This window comes from Fundulus heteroclitus, chromosome 7 (assembly GCF_011125445.2).
Source record: "Fundulus heteroclitus isolate FHET01 chromosome 7, MU-UCD_Fhet_4.1, whole genome shotgun sequence".
Lineage (NCBI taxonomy): Eukaryota > Metazoa > Chordata > Actinopteri > Cyprinodontiformes > Fundulidae > Fundulus > Fundulus heteroclitus.
In genome coordinates, this window is record NC_046367.1 from 23,689,014 (window position 1) to 23,704,084 (window position 15,071).

Here is a 15,071-nt window from a genome sequence, read left to right on the forward strand (position 1 = left end):
GAGGCGTCCCTTTTGTTCCTAAGACATTACCCTCTCTGTATCGCTACACACATCCAGGAGGATATCTGTACTGATATCGGATTTGTTTTCTTCCCCCAATTGATGATCTGTTTTCTAAACCTTCCTTTTTTTAATTTAACTTTTTTCAGCAGTTTATAATTTAGCGTTGTACTCTGCTACAATACACTTTTACAACCACTCACGGCACTGGCAAATCTCCAAGTGATTTAATAAGACATTAGATTTGTGCAAAAATACAGACCGATAGTTTCAGATACAATAACCTTGGTTTAAAAAAAACAAAAAAAAAAAAACATTGGTAAGCTTGAAATTTGTAGTGTCTGGTTGTGTACAATCTCAGCGCACAAAACTGAAAGAAATTCAAGCAGTAAAATGTCAGTCCTATCACTAGAAAACAAAAAAGTCAGTTCCTTTTGCAAGCTTTACAGCTACAAGGGAAAATACTGCTGATTAGTTCAAAACTGAGCTATACCACAGAAGATTTAAGACGTCTAGAGGAAAATAAAGGTCTTACAAACGAGAACAGGACTCATTGTGTGAGAGCAGCTATCTTGAGAGCGGTTGCCATCGTAATACACGACCAAGACGGTAAAAATCTAACTTTTAAAAGCCCTGCATGATGTCAAAAAGGAGAGGGAGGAGTGTCGATGAGGCCAGCTAGTGTCTCTCAGAGTTCTCCAAGGACTCTCCGTCAGCGTCTACGTCCCCTGGTAGTTCGCTGGAAATGTGGATTTCAACTGTACTAGACTCTGAACCTAGCAAGACAAAATAGGGGCAAATTACTTGTTGCTGCACACAACACTTTAATAACTGAATTAGTTCTGAATTACAAATCTGTGCTTTACATAAACAATGGAAAGCCCACATAAATGTAATTCTAAAGAAATATGACGATAATCATCCTTGTCATTGCAACACACATTCCAATGAAATTTGACCCATTTGTGGGTTCAATTCTGAGGCCTAGGGTCTTCAAGGGCCGGTGGGATTCAAACCCAGGAACCTGCATCCTCTCCAGGACACAAGCACCTGCTCTCTAACCACTAGTGTTGTTTTTGTCTTTAACTGCATTGATGAAGGGGGGAAAAAAAAGTTAATTAAATGAATGAAAACCATAAGCCTTTTAGAAGAATAGCTTTATTTTTTAAATAGTTGTCAGAGGTGCTAGTGACAAGACACGGTGCACAAACAGAGCTGTAGTGTTGGAATAAAACTGACACGTACAGTGCAGGTTCACAGGGCACATCTAGCTCAGACGGAGGCGGTTATGACTAATATATCAGAAAGTTGCTCAAGCTGCTAAAACGTGTCAAAGAAAGCTTGAATGCTGCCACTGCAGCCTACGTCTTTATTTCAGGAGGTAGCTCTTGCTGACCAACGGGTAAAAAAAAGAAAAACAACCCATTCATTTTTATTTATTTTTTATTTTTACCTCTGCTAAAAAGCTTAGCAGGGGTGTAGAAAGTCAGCTGGACCAGTATTTGTCACATGATTGTTGTATTACACCGCATTAGTTACAGATATAGGACGTTTTTTTTTTCAGTTTATGCGCATGTCTGCTAATCATCTGATTATCTGTAAATAATGATGCCTAACAACCGTAAACGGAGAGAGTCACAAAGTCACTGATTAAATGACACAATGAGCAACCGTGCCTCACAGTTGTGTATTAGCATTCCAGATACACTGGTGATGCTTTCATCCACTTCAGGACATTATTTACAGATGATCCATAAATCCCCACGGAGAGCAGTTTAATGCTGCGCTATTCAGCCGAGATCATAACAAGTCACCAATGGCACAGATGTAAAAAATTATGTTTTTTTTTTTTCTGGTGAAGATCACTAAAATTAAACTGCTTGTCCTTTTAAACAAAGACGTTTGTGAGGGGCAAACGTCCGGCACATGAGGCGCATCATGTGTAACTGGATCCGTGAGCATCACCAGCCCTGATATACGGGCGAGCTTCTTGCACCGCTGCCGAGCCAATTACCTTCAGAGAGGACACTGATGGCGTCAGAGTGCTGCTGTCCATTCCCCATCTTGTTCTTCTGCGCTTCCTGGACGTGGCCCTGGTAGAGCAGAGTCGTCGCCACCCCCGGGTTTTGCCCGGTGGTGTTGGGCACCGAGGTAGAGCCCGAGTCCCAGGCCAGCTCCCTGCTCCGCTGCGGGCTCAGGTCCACGTCCAGGCCCGTCCAGCCGTGAAAGGCCAGGGTGTTGAGGAAAGCCTGCATTGGGTTCAGAATGCCCTGAAAGACACACGGAAAAAATATTTCGATGTAAAATATCGATGTAAAGTAAGGATGATCTAACAGCGCCTATCGTTACTACTTCACCAACCATGATGAACCACGTGGTGAGAGCCGCGTTCCTGACATCTCTAAGGCTGCTGTCGCTGATGTCCGGCTGCATCTCCAAGTAGAAGAGGAGGCACTCATTGATGATATTTGGAGCCCAGCTAAAAGGAAAACGACAAAAAAAATGTTTAAGAAAACCTGACTTACAAAAAGCTGTAAGGAAAGTATTCCATATTAAAAAAAAAAAAAAATGAAGAGCAACAACGATTACAGAACATTTTAAATGTAATCTAATAGTTTTGCGTGATTGATCACAAAAAATATCTGCTGAATTTTTATTTATTTTTTACAGCTGCACAAAAAACACCATTTAGTATCCAAAAATACTAAACACAAAGATGCTAAATTGTGTGGTTTTCAACCAGTTTCCAACAATCATTACCGCAGGGTCAGACACTTGAAGCAAACATAAGTGAGCGAAAAAGAAAATAATTAAAATGTCTTCAGTGAGAGCAAAGTGGAACCGACGTCAAATTCCTTGTTGTACGAAGCAACTTGGAGATTAAAATTAGGCCCTGTCACGATAACAAATTTTTTCTGTATGATAAATCTTCCTACAATTATTGTGATAAACCATAATACTATTATTCGGAGACCTTTTTCAACTAATATGATAATGGCATAATAACTCAAGTATGTCCTCTCGACGTAACGGCTCAGATAGATAAAGTGGTTGGCCGCCGTCCAAAAAACTCTGCAGCGGTCCTCTTGGCCTTTCACACCAGTTAATTTTCTTTTCAAACTGGCGTTTCTCTGGCTCTCCCTCACGAGGCTTCCACGCTAAACCTTTGAACACGTGCCTCCCTGCTCCTCCTACACTGAGGAAACGACGCACCGTCCTGAAACTTTTTTGTTATCCAGTCTCAGAGAGGAGAGAAAAACACAAAGGGGGCGAAAAAAAAGCAAGCAAGCATGCATACGCAAATGATTGATGTTATTTCAATTGATCGTGCGTTTAAAATGTATTGTGTGATAAATTGATTTATTGCGACAGGCCTAATTAAAACTGGTTCTGGTTCTGGAGATCGGAGCAGACCTGGGAATGCTTTCCCTTTTAAGTTGGGGGAGTTTTAGTTGCAAGTGGTGATTTGCTGATTATGGCAGCTAACGACCAGGGTAGTGGTACGTTTCTTCGCCTTATACGCACTGAATCACTAAAGAAAGACGTTTACAAAATAAGACTATGCAGTGCTCTTTGTGCCTTTGGTTGAATATAACGTAAGATAAGATAAGATAAGATAAACTTTATTGATCTCACATTGGAGAAATTCACATTTCACATCGGCTCAGTAATCAGTAGTCAAAGAAAAGAGGAGTCAAGTAGGACGAGGTGCATCAAATATATACACATTAGGTCCTCGTTATACCATGGATCAAAAGGAGTAGGTAAGAAAAAGCAAAAAGAAAGAAAAAAAATAAACAAATAAGGCAGAGTAAACAGTAAACAGAACAATTAAACTGTTTAGACCTTCAATTTTGACTAACTCAAGCCCGCGCAGCCTAACTGAGCTTTACATGTTGGTAACTTACCAAACAATGAACACAAGCATTATTTTAAAGAAGCGTATTTTTATCTCGTTAGCCAGCCTTCTCTCGTTTTCCGTATAGATCCCTTGTCGTCCTTTCAGTAAAGACGTCACTGTGGAGAGACGAGCAGAAGGTCCGCTTTATTTCCTTCTGCTGTAGTCGTTGCAAACGGGGCATTGACAGAAAGGAACTGACCTGCGGAGACGGTCCGGCTAAAGAACACGGGGTTGGCTATGAGGACGAGCAGCATCGGGGCGTACGTGGTGATGTAGTGAGGGATAGCGTGCTGGAGGCCTTGTTCGCAGCTGCACACAGAGAAACGGCATCAGTAATTCAGCAGCGGGAATCAAAAACCTCGGATTTGAGAAGTTGCATCTAAACCTACATGCCTTCAGCATGTTTGCAGTAAAACTAAGAAAAAGAAACTACAGACTGAACTAAAACAAACAAAAAACATATAAATACATCTTAATGATAAGTTAAAAAATAGATAACAAGCATTATTGATATGGTTCTAACTGGGGGTAAGTCTAGTTGGAAATAAAAGCACCTTTAGCTACTTTTTCAAAGAGTTACAGTATCTATGCAGCAACTAGATGGAGGAAATCGATTCCTTAGTCACGGATCGACTGACTGCAAGGATCGATGCCCTCTTGCTGTACGGTGAGCAGGAGGGAGCATCAGCGATCTAAGGTCATAACAGGTCTGACATATATTTGGAGGCTTGTTCCTGTAAGGCCCTGGAAGTTAAAAGAAATGGCATTTTAACAAACTGGATTGGAAGTAAAAAAAACTAGACAGAAGTCAATCTAAAGTTGATTTGTTAAAACGGTTAAAAAAGGCTGTGGCAGCAATTAAGGCGAGTTTAAACCAAAAGCACTAATCATCTTTGACATCAGCAATTTCAAATTATTTCCATTTGTCCAAGAGTTTTTTCCTCAAGGGAAGCGAGATGGATATTTTCCAAAGGATAATACAGCATTATATAAAAAGAAAATCTGATTTGGAAAAACTCTTAAGTGCTTAAGTAGAAGGTTACAAAACTTGTTTTCTTGTTTGTCAAAGACATTACGTCTGTAATCCAAAAGGTTTCTTCAGAAGTCCTGGATGAGTGAGATTATACACGTGACGTTTTGGGGGAAGAAATCTGTTTTTATCTATATTGTTTTGGAAAACGGAGAGCCAAGTACGATTTTTCGCCTTGTCAACAGTAAATGGAACTTTATTCATTAACATTACAGGAACAGGAACTTTCTTATAGTTGCTGACCAACGTTTTGCATTCTCCCACTGGTGTTTTGACAGTTTATCTTTAGCAAGGAGCACCAAGTCTTTGAGGTTGGACAACCTGCAAGCCATCACCCTAATCTTTAGCTCCATCCCAAGGTTAATCAAAGACTCAAGTCGGGACTCGGCCTGAGCCACTCCAAAAACAATAACCTCTAACCTCTAATCAGAACAAACATGTTGGTGAAATTAACATGTGACTTTGAATTTAAATCTGCCACATTGAATCTGTGCTTAGCTGTATATAGTTTTCTCACGCAGAGAAAAGAACATCAAAGCTACATGTTGTCAGCATTAATATAAACACAGACATTCTCCTTATACACTGTTGCAGTGGACTTACATTAAGTGAGAAGAAAAGGGGCCTAGAACATAACCTTGAGGAACCCCACATGACAATGAAAGATTTGTCAGAAATGTATAATGCTAACCAACACAACTAGAAATGTTTTTTTGGATACTGTGACCAACTCAACTAAAAGCAGAGTAGAGATCCACATAAAACAAAACTGTGAAATATTTATATTTCAAAAATCCCACTGGAGGCATTTCTTATAAAGGCGTTCTTTTGGGAAAAGATTACAAAAAAACCAGCCTGAATGGTATTAATAATTTCATTGTTCTCCAGGATGGAAAGATGACTCCTTAAACTATTCAAATAGCTTTTACCCTTAACAATGAAAGTGTCTGTTTGGTTTATCTTTGGGAAACCAGAAAAGTATCTTACTCAGAGATGGATGGGTAGTAGAGCATGGCCACTCCTTCAACACACAGCAGCACAGCCAGACCCCACGTAATCATGTGGTAGAGGACAATGGTGCTGAGGGGAGGGGAGGAAAAAGTCATGAGACTTGGACTCGCAGCACATGCTGCAGATCTGTTTCATGTAGATGGTGGGTTTTTTTTTTTCTTCTCTTACAGAAAACGAACACACTGCTCTGACAGGAGACATGAGAGGAACATGAACAGGTATTATCGTACCATCAAAACCGCTCCTCACTCACAGCGGGCGGTGAAAGAAAAAGGGACAGAGAAGGGTTTTTACACATTCAGCTCAATCTAAATGGCCTCTTGTCTGTTTTTTAAGATAAGTCTTTTTGTTTCATCCTGCCGTCTGTCAGAGGATGGTTTTGAGGTAATAACTGCGGGGGGGAGAGGTGAAGCTCAAACAACCTGATCCCGGCAGAGGTTTTCACCACCAGGAAGACGTCCACGGCGTAGCAAAACGTCCACCAAAACGAAGCGCTGAAAAACAACTGGATCCACATCTGCAACACATTAACACGGACGATTATCAGGCACAGATCAGGATTTTTAAAGCTCTTGCTTTCAAGATCTCCTGCATTTGTTGTCAATTAGGCATAGAAAGCTAAGTATACCAATATTTAAAAAAAAAAAAGCATGTCTGTTCAGCAGCTAACCGCTGGATGGCTACCAGAGCAGATAGCCCAACTAATGGACCGCGTCATATCCACTTGTTCTAGTAGAAAGAGCGGAAACTTTTAAATAGTCTCTGAAATAAGCAACAAAACTAGACATTTTCACTTTTCCTCACACTTCTCCCAGTCAGCTTCTGATTGGTTAACGAATCAAGACTCAGAACCATCTCTTTTTTCCCCCTGTCAGTTAAAGTGAATATTAGAAATCAAAAATAAGTTTTGATTTCTAATAAAGCTTTCTTTAGGCTTTCGATTGAAACTCAATCTCCTTTAAATCCTTCGATAATAATATTTTTGAATCCTTAGTTGAAATGTCCCCTATTAATAAGTATGTAAAGTAGAATTGTTGTAATATCTGTAATTTGTTTGTGTGAGAGTTAATTTGGTAAATTAATCCTTAACGAGTAAAATAACAACATAATATATTTTTAGTAACGTTTATTAATAGTTATGTTGTTTTAATAGTGGTATCCTTGCTTGTTTTCAAATGAATTATAATCCAGATAAATATACTGAAATCTTCTGATTAATATAGGACATTTAACTGTAAGCCATCCTACAGATTGATTTTCATAGATTATGAGACCGATATGTGGACATGAATAGAGTTTGACGTAGATTCATATCGCTGCAGTGTGCTGCGTTGCTTTAGCAGCAGTAGGAATGACTGGAGCTGTTCTGTACTCCTTTTGTTTGAATGTTTTTGTAAATGCGGCACTTTGAAACCGTGTTTTTACTCAAGGTCACCATACGATAAGAGTCTCCATGGTAACTGGAAACCGTTCAGGATTACAAACGGAGACAGATCGTTTCCTCCCGGCTGCTCACTGAGCACCGACCAGTACAGGTGACCTCCCGTGACGTCTAAGCATCAGGAATCGTGTACGATCGCAGAAAGGAACGCCCTTTCTTTGCCAAATATAAACCTGAGACATTACACGTGGCGTGAAATCTTCACACTTACTGCGCTGCCAACACAGAAGGCCTCTGGCAGCACGTCCGTGTTGTTGGCCACCGAGATGCCTTCGACGATGCTCGGCAGGCCCAGCCACACAGACGATCTGACGATGATCCCTGAAACGGAGAGATTCGCATGATCTCCAGTCAAGAGCCGGCGGTGAGAGGAGGAAACACAAACACGTGCACAGACGGGGGGCATTTAGGATTTACCTGCCTTTCATTAGCATTTAAACACACTCTTACTTTTCTGAGCTGTTGTGGTTGAATGCTTGAGTTAATTAGTGTCAGTCAGGGAGTCCTTTTAACGGTGGATTTACATCATGGAAATATGAGCTTGCAGCGGGTTTGTTTTATTGGGGTGTTTCCATTTCCTTCACGAGACTGGGGGGAAAAAAACAACAAAAACAAGGAGGTCTCCCGGAACCCGCACGCGATTCCCTGTTTCATCTGCACGCTTCGAAGGTGTTCTGCTTCCTGAGCGGTGGACGGATCTCACCGGGCCGTGGAAACAGATGACTTCACCTGCTTGTCTTCTCGCCAGGAGCAGCAGATGAACGAGCGGTCCAAGTGTCAGAGCTGCGCTTCCTCTGCCTGCTGAGCGACAGCTTGGACCGAAAACATGTGGGGAGGCTGGTGTGAGACTCATCTGGTGTGGCCGGCTTGAGCAGGAATACTACAGCGTCAAGGAATCGACACTCAGATGTTAGAAATTCAAAGCAACGATTATTCCTGCCGCCACAAAAATACAGAATTATTTTGATTGTTGCAGTTGCAATCCATAGAAATTTAGTCTTAAAACAGCATTGGCACAATCTGGAGGATCGTAGCAGCCTTCTTTCAGCTAGTAAAACGGCAATTTGCAGTAACAGGTTGGGGAGGGGAAGCATTTCACTTAAACCGAAGGTATAGAACGACAGAAAGCTAGTGTTTTTGAATATGTAACATTTTAAAACCTTCATATTTCTTGGTACAACAAAACGGGCTATGACTACATGCAGGCTTCTGCATGATTCAACAATAAGGCTGCATTTAACAACAACAACAAAAAGAAAGCAAATATAATGAATTATTTTATTGCTCATGAGAGAATCATGACTATCGGGTGTGAGCATTGGCTTATTTTTTTCTCCTGAATGCTTAAAAAGGGATTTGTTACACACAAATAAGATTATTGTCTGTCTAATGGACAGTTATTTACGTCTTTAAACAAACTTCCCAAATAGCGTTTTTGTGGTGAAACAAATCTAAAAATATACAGAAGTGTTGACTGGAAGTGGGCTCGGTTTTGGTCTAGAAATAAAAGTTTGGTGGTATCTCTAAATGCCGTTCACATTTACCCAAGATTTCAGCAGGTTTGGCGATAACGAACAGGCTAATCGTGTACGGGATTTGATCTCAACACCTTTTTGTCCAGCTGCATGGAGCATGCAGTGATCTAGCGGACTTATTGCTGCACACTGCCAGTCTGCTGGCTGAAAGAAGCCTACATTTTCCCACTTTTGTTGTTTGAAATTATGATCTGGTCACAGAAACAGAGGCATTGATGGCACGGAAGCTAAAGCGGTGCAACCCACACTCTTACCAAAGTAAAGCTGTTTTAAAATTACAGCTACGGGCTGCATGTGTGTGAAGCAGCAAACTGCAGGCTAGCTTCCTGAGCAGATAGCCAACTTATTCAACTGCTGATATTGACTTGTTAATACTTGTGTTACTTTGCGAAGAGCAGAATGGAGGGGGAAAAATGCATAATATCTTTGGGACAATAAGCACTCAATAAAATTAGACAATGTTTTTTTTTCTGCAAAAGCTTAAAAACTTATTTTTACTCAACAACGTGATTATTTTCTGTTCAAAAGTTGGTTACTTGTGCTTTTGCATGGTGAAAACAAACTTTCCAGGGGGATCCGTTTGGGTCAAAACAAAATCAATATAGCCACGTCCAGGTTGGAATTGGTTGAAACGCGCTGTGATATTAGATAAAGCATTTGTAAATATCCAATAAAAATTCACATTCATCCAAGTCTCCCCAGGCCTGGCGGTAATACGCATGAAGAATCTGGACTAAAAAAGCACTTTTTGAGTTGATCTTATTACCTACACTCACAAATCCTGCATTATCAAATTATGGCAGCAAAAACCATTTATTTGAAGCATCTTCCATGATTGTCATGTGATGTATTCAGCTCATTTCTCTGTCCTTCCTCACAGTCCCCTCTTTATTCACATATCATCGATCCCACTTTTTCTCCCACTCCTGCCAAAGGGATTTTGGAGAAACATCTTCATATTACCCGGAAACCCCTTTTCTTTTTCTTCGATGACTGGTCTCTGCCGTGGTTTGCAATCCGCAGCTTCTCAGCCGCTCTGCAGGGACTCTCTGTAAAGCTGACCCGATGGAAATCTAATAACGTTTATATCTATGATGGCAATAGGAAAGCCTGGTTTTACTGCTTTTCCAGCTTCATGCAATGCGCGCATGGAGTTTCCACAACAGGTACCAATAATAGCGAAGGAGCAGCAGGTGGGTTCCGCCGCCTGTAAAAGAAATGATTAACAGCTGTATTTAAACTACTACAAATACATGGAGCGCCTAAGCCTCGCAGCCTTTCTGCAGCAGCATTAAATGGCTGAATATTTCATTTTTCATAAATTAGTTTTTTTTTTTTTAAAGTGATCAAAGATCCAACATCAGGATCAGGATACTTTATACATGCTGGAGGGAAGTAAGGTTGTTATAGTCACCCAGTTTTAAATGCACATCTAAGATTCATAGAAAGAATAATAAAGCAAAAGTAAAAATGGCAAAGAATTAGTAAATATAAGAGGGAAATTAAGTGAAAAACATGTTAAACAAATCTTTGAATCTTATTTTAAGTGGGTAATGTTGTGTAAAGTAACTCATAACCAGTGTGTTTTTTTTTATTATTTTGTTTCTTCATCTTCTGGGCGCACAGTGTTGCCTCCTTGTGAAATCCGGCAAAAAAAAATAAAAAATAAAATAAACATTTTGAAATATAGGGAGCAAACTGCTGCTGCAAATAAAAAAGCAGCGACTCATTCAATCGAAACAAAAGTCTATCACCATGAGAAGTCGAACAATGTCATTGTGTATTTCATTCATGTTCACACAGGAAAGAAATGTCTACTCACCTTCTAAACTAACACATTAAATTAGCAAAAGAATATATTTATGCTTACGGCTTGTTTATAGATTGGAAAACTTTCCACATCCGTGGCCAAAGAATAACTTTTTCTTAACCTCAAAATTTGCGCATCTTAAACTTTTTGAGTTTAGTGGTTGGATTGTGGATTTTAGGCCAACTAGATTTCCTCATAATTCAGAAAAGTAAAACAACAAACAAACAAAAACACATGTTTGAAAATATGAAATAATAAATAGAAACAGGCTGTTTTTCTGTTTTGTTGTCAAAAAGAACGACGAGCTGAGATTGGTTTCAGATCGTTTTAATATTTGGATAAAATAACTACATTCCTGGCAAGGGAGAAACCAAAAATGTCTTCTTTGCGCGTATCCTATAATCCGACACACTTTATTTGTGTTTAGTGCGCCCCCAGTGACATCACTGCGCATGTCTTGTCGCGGTGTCGCTGTTTTTTAAATCGCATTATGATTAAAAAAAAAAAGACAAGCGTATTTATTTTAAATGGTTGCCTTCATTCAAACATTTTTAAACCTTTCACATATGTATTTTATTCGCTCTTGCTAATTAGCTATTTGGGGGTTGGGAAAGCATTTTTGAAACGCACAGACGAAACAGCGCCACCTGCCGTCATATACGACGAAAGCAGAAAAGTCTGGTAAGTATTTGTATTCAATTTGGGTACTTAAAAAATATATCTTTTGTTCACTTTTAAAATAATAGCAACATGTTAAATATTGTATAAATATTTTAAACATTTAATATTTTAAATATTTTAAAGGAAGAAAATCAAATAAAAATAGCATAAATGTTTTACCAAAAAGAAAGTAAGTAAGTAAGTAAGTAAGTAAGTAAGTAAGTAAGTAAGTAAGTAAGTAAGAAAGCAAGAAAGTAAGTAAGTAAGAACGAAAGAGCCTTTAGCATGAACTCTAATTTAGTATTTAGTATTTTGTTTGATCTTTTTATGGTCACTGGTTTCTGATGAGAAAATTATTTTAATTCAATAACCCACAATAGCCTCAGACCACAACACTAATCAATTAATGGATAAGGGTGACCAAACAGGTTTTAGTCTAACTGGTCTAAACTTAAACTGTATTTTATGGGAGACATACAGGAAGTTTTAAAAACATTTTATGTTGCGCAATAAAAGGGTTAAAAAGAAACTATTCGTGTGCGTAATCAAACCCAGAGCCACACTCCTTCCCCCCCCCACCCACCCAGCCCTCTCTTAGCCTTTGGCAGATGAAAACTAGGTCACCTGTCCTCGGCTGTGTTTACCTGCGCATCCCAGCATGTCACAAACACTGATGATGAACAGGATTCTGGAGGAGGAGGCGGGCCGCGGCACAGGGTACTGTCCCAGTCTCCTGTATCCTTTGCGCTTCGGCAGGACCTGCAGCACAGCGAACACGAGGCTCACGGCGGCGCTGGCCAGACTCAGAGCGCCGAACAGGACGGGCTGGAAGGAGACGGCCAGCTCCGTGGCGGCGTCCCGGTTCGGGCAGCAGAACGTCTCCAGCCGCGGGGAGGCCATCGCGGACTGCGGGGTGACGCAGAGGAGGAGGAGGAGGAGGAGGAGGTGGTGGTGGTGTTCGGAGGAGGAAGAAGAAGGGGAAAGGAAAAGAAAAGGGAAATGAGCGAGTCCATGAGGCAGCTCTCCCTGACAAATCACGGGGCTGATTCATCATGTGCTTCAGTTTAATCCCTGAAGTTTAACTCCGCCGCACAAAGCAGGGCGCCGACAAAGGGAAGAGGGCTGCTGCGTGAAAGAGACTGATTGTTTGAGCGAGCAGAAGCAGCCCTGCAGCTTTTCTCTCTGAATCTCAGTGCGTGTCTGACCTCCCCTGGTTCTGCTCATTCTCACTAATGTGGGGCTAAATAAGTGGTCGTAAAACATCAGCCTCATGTGTAAAACAAAAAAAAAAAGGTTAAAACACCAACTTTGTGAACTTTATGCATTAAAAACATCAATGAGGCAACCAAGGAATGCATTTGCTGTGGCACTGGCCTTGAAATCAAGCTGAGCAGATTCTTTTAGTATCTTTTACTATTTTTAGTAATTATTTAACCTTTATTATGTTTCGATTATTCTCATTCCATGTTGAGTGTTTCTTAATTTATATACTGATATTGTTTGTCGTGTGCAGCGCTTTGGACAGAAGTATCTGTATTAAATGCGCCATGTAAATAAAGTTGACATTGATGGTGAATAACTTAACGAAGTAGCAAGATTGTACGTTTTTTTAAGTTTTGCTCCTTCAAATTGTAAATTTTCTCTAGGCCTGGACTTTGACTGGGCTAAAGCATCCGATTTCTCTCAAATGTGCATTATGAATGTGCAGTTGTATGACAATAACGTTGTCTATGTCCATGTCTGTGTGTTTAATGTTGATCTTTGTATTTCCTAGTGAAACAGATTTTCTGCCATCATTGTTCCACGTTCAGCGTCTTCCACCAACTCTGAACAGCTTTCCTGTCCCTCTTGAAGAAAGGCGTCCCCGCAGCATGATGCTGCCACCACCATCTTTCGCTGCTCATGTGCAGAGACAGTTTCCTGCCGCGCACATAATAATGCTAGAACTGTTGTGTCTAATGTATTTATTATCTGTGTACATCTTGAGCGAGTGTCTGTCTCAAGGAAATGTCATCATTAGTAAGCTGTGGTGACAACAAACCCTCTTGATTCTTAAAAACAGAGACCTTTCTTCTGCATGTTTGCTGTCTACCCTGCATGACCTGGAGCTTACTTTAAATAGGACTTCTTACCATCTCTGTCTTTTAGCTTTTATTGCTTAAAGACCAGCTGCGTGGAGCACATGACCACCAGTTGTTCTGTCCAAAGATTTTTCCACCGAAGCCGTGGATATCCTTCTCCTCCGGTCATCGTGGCCTCCTGGCGGCTACTCTGAGCTTGGTGGATTTGCTCTGTTGTCTGATGACAGCTTGACCATTGCTCCTGAAAATGTTCGAATCCTACACCGTCACCCTGCTTTAAAGTTCTCCACAACTTTATCTCTGATCCTATCCCTGCTGTGTTCTTTGGTCTCCATGATGATGATAAATTATGCAATTTTATGAAGGGGGTTCAGAGTAAAGGGAGCTGAATATGAAGGCATGCCAAATATTTCAGATTTCGACTTGAAAACCCGGCATCGTTTTGTGGGTATGAACTCTTCTCCAGATAGATCCGTTTTAATTTCTGGGTGCCTTCTTCCTCCCTTGGTGTCAGTTTGCAGCGTTTGGAGCAGCAGAGTTAAACATGTACTTGGAAGACATTCAGTGTCTGAGAGCTGCATCCTTCAAGTCCTGACAAGCTTCCATCGCTCACACGAGCTCTGGATGGAGCCGTGGCCGAAGGCTAAAGACGGCTCTTATGGGGGATGTTCCTTCAGGAACTAAAGTCACAGCTCCACCCTTTATCGGCAACTGCACACTATTTGCCCTGTTGGTCTGATGGAGGTAGGCGTTTCTCTTCCTCAAGTCAATAACCAGCTCCCTTGTTTTGTTGTCGAAGAAGGTTGTCTACTCCGCACCACTCAGAAAGCCGTAGGGTAAAACAACCCCGACGTCCATCTCAGCAGAGTCAACCCAGCATTCGGGGTTAACCCAGCAGCTTTTATAATGTGCCGGAGAATAAATCTGCCACTGCCGCCGACCTCAGTGTGCACAATCATGGGCTCATCATTTGTGCCGTCTTATTTAAAAAGAAACAAAATGAGAAAAGCTGGACCTGTGAGCTGAAAACAGCACAAATGATTCGGCGCGACGGACCAAATCACAAAGGGTCGTTGTGCTGACTTAAACTGGCTTTCTGTACAACTTTCCCCACAAGCAGAAACGTGCCTCGGTCTGAAATGTTTTCACATTTCAGGCGCTGGGAAAGGTTTGAAGCGAGGGGAAACGTCCTCGCCTTAAAGGAGAGAGATAAATGTTGTAGATCCATGCTCAAAACGGGATAGAGACTGGGTAAACGCATGATCAGATCACATGGGATTTGTGGTCATGTGTGTAGCGAACAGTCTGCTAGCATGGTGACACGTGCACACATGCAGGTCTGTAGCCTGCAGCTAGTACACTCCGGATAGGTTCCTTGTCCTCAAACTAGGGCTGGACGATTAGAGAAAAAAGCATATAAAATAGAAATGATATTGATCAATGTTGATAGTTATCGGCAAATTCAAAACATATTTAAGTGCAGCCCTGGCCATTTTATGCGGTTGCTCGGCAACCTATTTTTAGACACAGAACAAACAAACACTGAATTCAAACTCAAACCTTTATTCAACCAACTTTTTACCAAAACTGCAAGTATTTTAA

The 15,071-nt window shown here is 40.9% G+C and overlaps 1 protein-coding gene across 1 annotated transcript; it reads right to left on the reverse strand.

Moving 5' to 3' along the window:
* Window positions 1–203: 203 nt before the first annotated feature.
* Window positions 204–12,628, reverse strand: gpr143 (G protein-coupled receptor 143). Its single transcript, XM_036139225.1, has 9 exons — window positions 12,033–12,628; window positions 7,595–7,704; window positions 6,365–6,459; window positions 5,919–6,011; window positions 4,101–4,210; window positions 3,909–4,017; window positions 2,362–2,479; window positions 2,015–2,270; window positions 204–776 (listed from the first exon to the last, which is right to left on the reverse strand). The coding sequence occupies exons 1-9, from the start codon at window positions 12,286–12,288 to the stop codon at window positions 679–681; spliced, it is 1,245 nt and encodes a 414-aa protein (XP_035995118.1). The 5' UTR covers window positions 12,289–12,628; the 3' UTR covers window positions 204–678.
* Between the last annotated feature and the right edge of the window lie 2,443 nt (window positions 12,629–15,071).

Coding starts and splice junctions, on each gene's coding strand:
- gpr143 (XM_036139225.1), bottom strand. CDS start 12,288: ATGGCCTCCCCGCGGCTGGAGACGTTCTGCTGCCCGAACCGGGACGCC. Junction 7,705..12,032: donor TGACATGCTGGGATGCGCAG/GTAAACACAGCC, acceptor TCTCCGTTTCAG/GGATCATCGTCAGATCGTCT. Junction 2,271..2,361: donor TCACCACGTGGTTCATCATG/GTTGGTGAAGTA, acceptor TGTGTCTTTCAG/GGCATTCTGAACCCAATGCA.